The 11070-nt window shown below is 40.2% G+C and overlaps 1 protein-coding gene across 6 annotated transcripts in view; it reads right to left on the bottom strand.

The window, feature by feature from the left end:
- Positions 1–2351: 2351 nt before the first annotated feature.
- The window catches only part of LOC124155426 (ornithine aminotransferase, mitochondrial), a 31569-nt gene continuing 22850 nt past the window's right edge, over positions 2352–11070 (bottom strand). For all 6 annotated transcript variants that reach the window (XM_046529231.1, XM_046529228.1, XM_046529230.1 and 3 more), the window contains 2 exons: positions 10276–10531; positions 2352–2957 (listed from right to left, as the gene is read on the bottom strand). In XM_046529231.1, coding sequence (XP_046385187.1) covers positions 2794–2957; positions 10276–10531 — 420 coding nt within the window. In that variant the 3' untranslated portion in view covers positions 2352–2793. The remainder of the gene's footprint in view (positions 2958–10275; positions 10532–11070) is intronic.

Below are 11070 nucleotides of genomic sequence, written 5' to 3'. Positions count from 1 at the left end.
ATTCCACTGGCGTGGGATACAGGGAGATAAGTACTCCACATGGTACTTATTCCCGAAATGCATACGTGAAATATATGGTAAAAATGTATTCTTCCAAAATATTAAATGGATTCATACGATATTTAAAAAAAAAATTGGAAGTTAGTTGCCCTTCTAAGCAAAAGGCCTGTTTTTCGGATACCGGCAAGTTTTTGCATGCGTATCGGAAATGATGCAAGGATATTTAATTATACAATATAAGAATATTTCAACACGAAAAAAAAATCTTTAACACACAATTTGACTCTGGCAACATAATACAAAAAGAAAATCTTAACGAATAAAAATATAAATATCACTCGTACATGTTTCAGTATAAAATGTCATGGGTTTTCCCTTCTTTGGGTAATCCTATCCTTGATCTTGGCCACCTCGTAAGGCCGTTTTACATGGGGCACGTCATTATGTAATCTGACGTATGTACGAAGGCGCAGTCAAAAGTTGTCCAGTAAACCAGAGAATAGCTAGAATGCATGCGAGAATTCATGGTAACGAGGTGCAAAATAGCCCCTGCTATATTTCAAAAATGTTTTCAGTGCTAACCTGGGTAATGACATGCCCCGTGCAAAACGGCCTTAATACTGATGGTTCATCGCTTAAATAACATAGTGGTACATGGGCGTACCCAGCGGGGGGCAGCTACAACACCCCCCCCCCCAGAAGCAAAAATAAATTAAGTTCTAAAGGAAAATTTAGAACAAATTTTCATTAAATCACAGTGATATTTGTATAAAACATTTAATTGAAATAAAATATTTTTTTGAGCATCAACATTAGTCAACAATCCTAAGATTGGTTTGACGCAGCTCTCCATTTCTCTCTCCTATCCGCTAATCTCTTCATAGCTACATATTTATTCTCTTTTACATCCTTTATAACCTGTCCGATATAACTCATTCGGGGCCTTCATGTCAGACAATTTAAAGCTGGAGTAGCTGCGCCTCCACGGGATAATAATGTGGTGGTTTCCCCTTGCCTTCCACATCGCAGTACTACAGCCGTTAAAGTAAATGTTACCACACCTGAAGTGCAATGAGTGTCGCTGTACTGACCATCGTGATCTCCACCTTCACTCATATGAAGAAGAGCTGCTGCCCTCTCCTCCGGGTGATGTGAGGCATAATTGTTGGCGGCCTCTCATCGCCAAGTCACGGTATCTTCACAGGTTTAATGTATCATTTAGATGGCCTATCTCACCCAGGGATAGACCCATACCACCTCGGATAACCGCCGCTTTTTGTCCACGACTGCTTATTCGACAAGTAAACTTGCTTATACCGCAGCTAACCTCTATATCTAGAGGTTGACCCACCATCCGCAACCCGGTGGACGCACTCGGTGGCTTAAAGCTCAGCCACGAGTTTTTTTTTTGTTTTTGAGCAAATAATTTAAAAAAATTATAAAGCACTTGTAATTTCTTGAAATTTTGATTTCCTCAACTTTTCTGCGTTACAACTAGAACAACCACGGCTTGCCCCCCTCTAGTTTTGATCCTGGGTATGCCCTAGCAGTGGAATGAGGGATACACAATCATCAACAGGGTGATGAAAGAGGGGGACCTGGGTGGCCCAGGCTTTCCCTCAGCACCCCAAAAAGTTATGACAAAAACAATATGCAAAGTTAAAAAGTAAAAAAGTAAAAACGATATGCAAAGAGAATTACGTACCGAAGGAAGGCTTTTCAGAATTCCAACTGTGCATGTATCCATATTAAATTTCTATCACCACAACGCGACATAATTGTAACATGCCACAAGAGAAGATATTTAGCGAAAATTTCGATTCACCATTTTTAGGCCAACTTGGTACATAAACCATGATCCATGTTACATAAATCTAGGAGATCTACAAAAATGTACATTGTTCAAATGCGAAGAAAAAGATAAAAGAGAAGTCTTCTAGAACCTTAATCCTTCGCGGTCCAACATTCGAGGCTGGTACACTAAATCAGGTAATCTCTTGAAACATTGCCCTAGCACAAATCGCTTCGCCTTGTGATGTTGAGCTCAACTCGAAGTTAGACCTTATGCTACGACAAACCTAGTGCTTGTAGCACTAGACTGGCTGAGCCAGCCTCGACATTGGACGATAAAAGGTTAAGGAGAAGACGGGACAGCTTAACTGGCCACGTTTTGACACATGATGACCGGATGAAAACAATCGTAGATCCACAATGAGTTACAGATAATTATGGAATTCAAAAGAGAAGAAGTATGAAAGGGATGGCAGATAGGAGAGTGTAATGGAGAGCTGGGTCAAACAGATACATATTAGGGTTGTTGACTAACGCTGATGATAAAGTGAAGAAAAAACTTCTTTGACAAAATTGTTTTATTAGTTATGTTCTCAATTTTAAGATAACATTGGTCAATATTGACAAGTTTTAATGATTGAGTATAATGAGCATACGCAGGCCTGAGAGCAAAAAAATCACACAAATTTAAATGCAAAAAAATGGCAAAAATATAATAAAAATGCTGGCGATTTAGGAAAATTAATTAATTCATTCCTTAAAAAAAGCAAATAAATTCAAACATTTGTTGTTTGAGTATCACAGTAGCATTATTTGTAGTTAAGTAAGTATTGGAAGTTTGACTAAAACACACAATTGACTGGATTGACATAATAATGTACACAATATAAATATAAAGAAGCAGATATGGAATTCCGTTCAAATAAATGTTTTGATTTTTTTCTGGAGGGAACATTCGTATTTGGTTGCCTTTTTCTTGCGAGTATTATCAATAACAATATGTTATTTAAGGCTGAGTATAGTGTTCACAATTATTTCGATACCCCTGTTCAAATTTTCTTCATCCATGACTAGAGGTGGAGCGAATCGGATGATGTCACCATGAGTGGGCTTAGAAAGCAAACCATTTCCCAACAGCTTGACACAAATGTCCCAAGCATCATGCTCTGCAACGGAAAGAAGATCAATTAATCAACGTGAGAGCTACACAGTATGAAAGGTAAAAGAAAACACACACATCACACGTGGGCCAAGTACGTAGTGCCAAAAACTTTACCACACTAATTTACTATGCTGTCCTCAAACTCAATACTGCAGGGATGTGCCTGGAATCTCTAAGTCAAATTCCCTGACAAAAAATCTTTGTTTCCCAGAATTTTTTGCACTTTCCCTATGATCATTAAATAACATGTACACGCAGCTCTGCCAATCACGGCCAACTTCCCCTATGATTCAGTTTGTCCTGGAAACACACATTGTAGTTCTCAGGCTGGCTGGTAAAGCAGTCAAATGGTGCTGTAATCTGAGACAGCTGAGGCATTCAACAATTATGTTAAAACAATATAATTCATCCACATGATGAATAATCATTAACTTTGACAAGGAATAGTATGCATACATATTTTTAGGTTACACATCCAACAACATTTCTTTGCATGAGTCATAAATGGATTGTCCAACTGTCAAATTAGAAAATATTGAGTTTGCGTGGCCATATTAATCATAAGAGTCAGTGTATTTCTGCTTCACACAAGGTAGCACAATATTTCTGACTTTTTGCTTTACCTGCCAACAGTAGAATGTTTAGTCTACACCCACTCTAGAGACCTCCAAAGTCATTAAGAATGAATTGCAGAGAATTACTATAATTGATCCCCTGTGGGGATATAAGTCCAAAACCTGAGAGAAATTCATAGGATTATGACTATGATAAGAGAGAGTTCAGAAGACTGGCTTTATGTACAAAAGAATTAAAATAATACTGATGAGGTCCAAACGGTCTTTCTTTATAGCGAGAGCTACAATAGCCTGTTGTCGCATCAGTATGTGGCAGTATCAGGGACAAAAAATGTCAGAACTATTGACAAGGTGAGCATCATTGAGCACCTTAAGGTTTCTTCAGGTAGGTAAGGGCTGAGCTCACCCCACACTAAGCAACATGATAACGACAATAATGCATTCAATGAGTGGAGGAAAGAAGTGGGTGTTTCTTTCCCTTCTCTCTCAAAGTCAACTCCAACTTAAACTGGACACTCCCTACATTGTCACAATGTCTCCGTAACCCTTAAAGAATCTTGCTTTGAAACAATACTTAGTAATTCACACGTGGTTGGCTTTGATGGGTGAAGGTAGAGCTACCCCTGGATTAAGCCACTGGCAAGTGAAATTCACACGTTCAGGGAAAGGAAAGGCATTCTTTCCTTCCCTTTGTCCACTTGCTCTAGGAGGAATTTTGTGTTTGTGTGTCCGCAAATGCTTTGCCATACATTTAAACCCAGGACAGAAGCTATGAACCCTCGGCTAACTCTCTCTCTCCTCCCATGTGGCTTTCAATATCTTGACGGCAATTATTCTTCTGGACCTCAAGAATTCACAATGGAGTACCAATTTCTCATTACAATAGACACTCGTTATTATGAAGTTCACGGGACCGAAAAACCGGAGGTTCGTAATGACGAAGTTCGTATGAATGTTTCTTTTTGGAATTGCCGAAAAAAAAGTATATTAAAAACGCGATTAAATTACGTGGAAAATATATAAACAGGAAAATTCGTTTCAGTTTCTTAACAGAAGAATGCAGCATGACGCAATCGAGGGTTGATATCTTCCTGAATACAGTAAGTCCGATGTGCGAACTAGATGCATTCCAAGACCTTGTTCCTAAGTTGATAAACCTACAGTCCAGCTGTCGAGTTTTGTCCAATGACAGGCAGAATGGTCTAGGTTGGGGTAGGGGGGCAAGGCTGCCAGGTAAGAAAGCGAAACGCCTACAATGGGTGCCGTGACGAAAGGAGCCGGAAGGGTCGACAAGCGTGAAGGACTCAGGGGAGGAATCACTTGTTTTGGTGGATCAAGCTCGTTTCAGTGCTTCATATTGTAATGGTTCAGATACCATTTCACAAGGTGCATTCATTTCGGCGCATTCATTTCCCTTTGCCCGCTCCGTTCCGCTAAACTTTCCCAACCCCAGCCCCAGACCACGGCCCGTGGAGGAAAGCGTGAATGCGTAAGTGGGGATGAATGTCGGTTATGTAAGATTATGAGTGTTGTGTGTGAGTGTGTTTGGGAGGACGGGAACTCGGATTTTTCCCGTGAATAACGTGTTCCTCCTTCTTTTCTTGTGCGTTACCCCACCCCAAGATGGGGATTATAAAAAGGTTGTGCACGTGGAAGAAAAGGGCATTATTTTGAAGTGAGTGTCGGGCGGAGCCCATGCCCGAATTTTGGGTGCGACACGGCAGAGAAGACGAGGGGCCTAACAAATCACGCGACTGATTGGTCTGAAATAAGAGACCCCCCCTGTCCGAAGGAGCAAGGACCAGCTGAAGAGGACGCATTCCCTCCGTTCTGGATACAGCTTCCTCCAACAAGGGAGAAAGGAGTGTGCAGTAAATGGAACGAGATTTTGTTGGATCCAACCTGGTCTAACCACGGACAACGGTCAAGTAAGATCGCAACTATCCCCCCACCCCCTAAAGCCCCCTTTTGTCTTCTGCCGAGTGTCAAGACAGACAGTCACGAAACGCACCCGTTACTCAGTGAAAGTGAAATTAATCACCAAAGTAAAATTTAACACTCATTGGGATGGACTTTCATTTGCCTCCCCCATCAAGAAATAATTAAAAAGTGTATCATTATTTACGTGTTCACAACCGAACTGTAATCTGTTGTAATCATTTGCCATTTCAATTTCATCTCGAAAACCAAGTTATATTGTTGTGTTTTTTATTTATTTATCATTGATGCGTCATAAATTGTTTTCACCAACTCATACATCACTAGTTTATAAGAGTGTTTCTTTTTATTTTGTCACATGCAGTTTTATTGTTTGAATTATATTTTGTTTCGCTGAAAGTGTTTTGTTTTAACTCCTTCACGGGTCATCATAAGGAAAAATATCCCTCGCCACTCCTTTCACCCCGTTCATTTTTCTTTCCGTGAATGCGTTGTGGAAGAGTGCATAAGCATCCGAACGTTTCCCATCAGGTCGAATCGGCAACCCCCCCACCCGCAATTATTTCCAAAGAAGGGGAATATTTTTAATTTCTGTAAATTGTTCGAAGAGAGTGACATAGGTTTGTCCCGTAGGTCCCATGCGGGAAGGATCCACGTGGATTTATATATTTTCTTTTGTTTTTGTGAGACATCTCCCCCGGTTCTATTTTGGTATCCGGGCGAGGCAGGGGAGTGAGCTGCGTTAGGGGGACAGCGATTGGCTGTAAATTGTGCTGGCGCAAGGTTCTCCTCCCCTCCTATTGTGCCGTCATCGGACAACTCTCGCCGGCTGGACTGTATGCAAGGAATCGAGGAGTACGGTTATCCTGCATAACGCAACACTGCATTACACTTACGAACGCGTGATACGGAGTGAACTTGTGACGAACTGATCTAGTTGGACCTGTGACGCACCCGGAGCCGAAAAAATAGCTCCCTACGATGATGAAGAACGGTGGAAACGCTGAACAGTTCCTAAATTCACACCGGATTCAATGATACTTTGTCCAGATTGTGCCCTCAGTGAGAGTTCACCAATGGCAGCATCCAGGGGGAGCTAAGCTCACTGAGCGGTTGGTGAGCGAACCACCGCTCTCCCCCTGGATGCGACCGCTCACCACCCGAACACTAGTGAGCGGCCGCCATATTTGTGAGCGTAATCCCAGGTATGATCAAGCGCTCACCAAGCAGTGAGCGGCGGCGCGAGTTCAAAATGGTGCCGAAGGTCTGTCGAGTCGGGCAGCCATATTAATTATATGTTGTAACGTATCGAACGCTGGATGACTTATTCGTAATGTAGGCATATGAAATGCGATTGGCAGAAGGCCTTTTGTTATGTATTTATTTACTAAATTAGGTAGCCCAAATATTATTCTGTGATGGAATTTTGTCGTACGCCAGATGTAGTTCAGATGTAGTCTTTGCTGAAAAAGGGATTTTCGAGTTGAAATGTGTTTGTAATTCTATATTGATGTTTCATACGCTTCAGATAAATTCAAATATATCTATTTACACAAATCGTATTATCGCAATCGCAACATATTATTTGCCTGGTTAGTCAAAAAATAAGGCGTGAGTAATTTTTCTCCTGGATTAACTAAGTAATTGCTTCAACATTGCCTTCAGGCTGTTTTACACGGGGGACGTCATTGCACAATAGCTGACATATGTATGAAGTTGCAATCAAAATTGCGTCATGTAAAGCGGTGACTTTCTACAACACACGCGAGAATGCATGGATGAAATACGGCAAAATATCCCCTGCCCAATTGTCGATATGGTCCTTTGAGGTAGCAGAATGAGAAGTATGTTGAGAGGGCATATCAAATTAAAATTCTAATGTTTCAAAAGACAAAGGAAGTCATCCCCATTCATATGATCTGTGAGCAAATCAATATAAAAATCACCAGTCATATAAAAATATATTATCTCTATTGTGTCAATAAAAAGTTGGCATCAAGCAAGTTGTTCAGCGATTTTAAAAACACTTAAAACTACTCTCTGGCGAACAATAAGAAGAGATAACAAAAATTTATTTGCCATAAGCAGGAACATTAACCCGAGCACATTCAAAGTCCATTCCTCAATTAGAAGCTCATGTGGTACATAGCTCACTTCAAAAGTTACGTCACATTTGGTTAGTACGATAACACCAGCATTTTTTAATTTGACCGGTTAACCAAATGTTCACAAACAGTTCATTGTGATAATAATATAAACGTCTAGTGATGCCCTTGAGCAATTATTTGATCTCATTCAAGAAACTATAAGAAGCGGATTTCACAGAATTAGCAAATGTGAAAGTATTGCTTTCTAAACATGGGAAATACGTCCATTTAAGTTCAACGACCTCTTTTTTCAATAGTTCAATGTCAGCCACCAGATTCCCAACGAAATGTTTGGACGACTGACACAAAAGGCATTTCCAATAAATATCACGCGACTCATTAAGAACTGTTAGCGATAAATCCTTAAGGCCCGTACATTAGAGTGATAGATATATTCGAGACAGAGTCACTAGGTATGAACTTATCACAGGAAGTAAAGGATATTTCGCAGCCGCTAGACGAAAGTATACACAAGCGCTGGGTGCCGTATTGAATGTTTTGCATTTCAAGTTCCCCACCAAAGCGCTCACTGAGCATTCACCATCCAGGGGGGTATGAGATCGCTCAGTAAGCTCTGACGCCTCAGTCCGCTCACTGATCAAGGAGTGACCACTCCCCCCTGAATGCACCCAACGCCACAGGGCGTAGCAATGGCCAAATCGAAAGGCGCCAAATTCGAAATTTGAAAATTTTGAATGCACATATCTCTGAAAATTCGTAAATCGAATGTGCATAAGAAGAGGACTAATGTGAGTCCAATTTACGAGCGGTTATGAGTGGGTCACCATGGCTCCATAGGAATGAAGCGTATTATATGATGTTGCATGTAAACTGAATAAAGAACCATAATTGACGCTCTTGGGCACAGTACAGTGGAGAACTTAAACGTGGTGCGATTATTAAACCTTAGTGTAGTGAATATCCACCTAAATACCGTAGCTTATACGTGGAACTTCGTAGTAAAGTTCATTTTGTAACCGCCAGGACCGGGATTGAGGTTCGTAATTTCGTAAAAACGAAAATTTCGTAATAACATTTCTTTTACTATAGCTTGGATAGGACTTTTCGTCGAGACCAATGATTTTCTCTGTAATAACGAGGAATTCGTAATAATGTTGTTTGTATTAACGCGAGTCTACTGTACAGATAAAAAGTCCACAATGCATATATTCGGAATGTACTAGGAGTCAAAGAAGTTTCCCAAAAATTCTTCTGTAGAAAATTCAGTTTCATCTCTCATGGGATATCATTCTAAAGTCTTGTAGCAACAACGGAACACTAACACACCAGCATGCTTGCACGTGCCACATGAGGGTCTCAAAACTTAGCTAATCGGCTCACCATATCTCATATGTGATGAAACAATTTTTTTGCCACCAAAATGCACTCTACAATTCCATCCATGGCAACTAATGGCCACCGTATGGGTTATCCATTTTTTCCCTACGCTTGTTTTGTCTTACCGTAACATAATAATAACTGTGCTTGCTTACTTGTTTCATCTGAGAGTAGAGTGAAACAGAACATTAAGAATGTGACTTTTTATTGACCGTGCTTGATCACACCATGCACAAGATATTTGTGGGAAATTTTATTTTCTTCTGTAGTCTTTCTAGCAGTAGACATCATGGATCTTGGTAAAGACCATACCGGTGCTAGAATGACTATTTTCATAAGGGTAACCTTGGAATAGAATCACATCTACACACTACACTGCAAACCATCTGAATAGGCGTGTGGCAGAGGATGTTAGGACACAAGCTGTGGAAAACAAAAAAATAAAATAAATTACTTTGTTCTACTCCACACTTTATTTTAAATAGCACGTCCCGGGTTTCTGCATCTCATGCCATCATCATCTAATGCTATCTACCTGATGATAGCACAAGATGCTGAAACCCGGGTCGTGCTATTTTAAATATAGTGTGGAATAGAACAAAGTAATTTATTTTATGATGAAGCAGTTCCACCTGTTAACCAGTTAAATAACGCCTGAGACCATGTCTTATAACAAAAAAATTAATAAATAAAGAGATGCATGCACTGGGTCCCACCTAATATTTCTTCGAGTCCTTCATAGTTTGGGGGAAAAACAAATTCCCATACCCATTTATTTGACAAAATAACACTCTTAGCATACTGTTTCTGTTGGATCTAGTGGGGTTCTAATATGAGGCTCCTCAAATCAGACCGAAAGATATCTTTTCTTGATTGCTCAAGCAATCTAAGCCTAGCACATGGTCTCCGAGTCTATAGCGGTTCCCAGCCTAATTCGCTTAACATCTGTATGCCAGTAGCAGTTTTTAACGAATCACACAGCTTTCCTTTGTATTTTATTAAGTTTAAAGATTAAGTCTTTCTGCACTGAATCCTACATCCTTGCTGCATTCTCAAGGTGTGATGGACAATTGTAAAAATAGCACCTCTCATTCTTTTCCATCAGAGAACTTTCCCTTGACACCAACTCTTGATGAATCCTAGCTAATTCAAGGCTCTGCCAAAAATAATTCTTTTGAATGTTACACGCAAAAAGTTTGAAGTGGCATCAATGGAGGACACGAAATATCTTCAAAGAGTATTTGTGGTTTCCACTCCATTCATTCAGAAATATTTTTGACCCATAGTACCTCTCTGTATTAAAATACTATATACCAATGCATACCTGAATTGATGACAATCGCATTGAGAAGTCCTTTGCCACGGACAATTGGCACAATACTTTCAGGTAAACACCTTCGAAGTTCTTCTCTGAACTTGATGCCCAGTCTGAGGGCATTCTCGGCGAGATTCTCTTCAAGCAAGACTTGGAGGGCAGCAATAGCCACCCTGCTGCCCAATGGATTTCCTCCGTACGTCGAGCCATGCTCTCCAGGTTTTATGCACAGCATTACATCATCATTGGCCAAAACTGCAGACACCTGAAAAGAACAATGATTCATGCCACAGAAGAGACCAAGTAATTCAATAAATGTACCACAGGATGCATTCCTAAGACAATTAGTAGCTAGAAAATGCCCTTTTCAAATGATTTGCCAGGTTTATTTAATTATTACTTTCACAAGAGTACTGCGTTATAAATTATTGCACTCAAGAATGCAGTGCTGAATAAAGAAGTATTGTGGATGTGTATGCAAAATGTTTTCAGTATCCTATAAATATGCTGTCTTTATTGTTTGCGAGAGAAAAAATTGATGATTGATTTCAATGCCTACGTACATGATGCTACACGTACCATTACGAATTTCGAGTGGAATAGTTTTGGTTACACAGCTGTCGAGGCCATTAGGTTCAGAAATTAGCTGACAAGAGGGAGCTATCATCAAATTCACGTAAGAATATGGTCTGTGAAGTATATTAACCATTCTATTGCCTGGGCCTGGGAGTTTCAACCTGCTTAATACGTAGCAACTTCTATAGCAATTGACGTGGGTGCTAGCATACAAATTGTTAAGATTTC

The sequence above is a fragment of the Ischnura elegans genome, chromosome 3 (assembly GCF_921293095.1).
Source record: "Ischnura elegans chromosome 3, ioIscEleg1.1, whole genome shotgun sequence".
Classification (NCBI taxonomy): Eukaryota; Metazoa; Arthropoda; class Insecta; order Odonata; family Coenagrionidae; genus Ischnura; species Ischnura elegans.
Note: the sequence above shows the minus strand (reverse complement) of the source record. Positions and strands in the feature narration are given on the sequence as shown.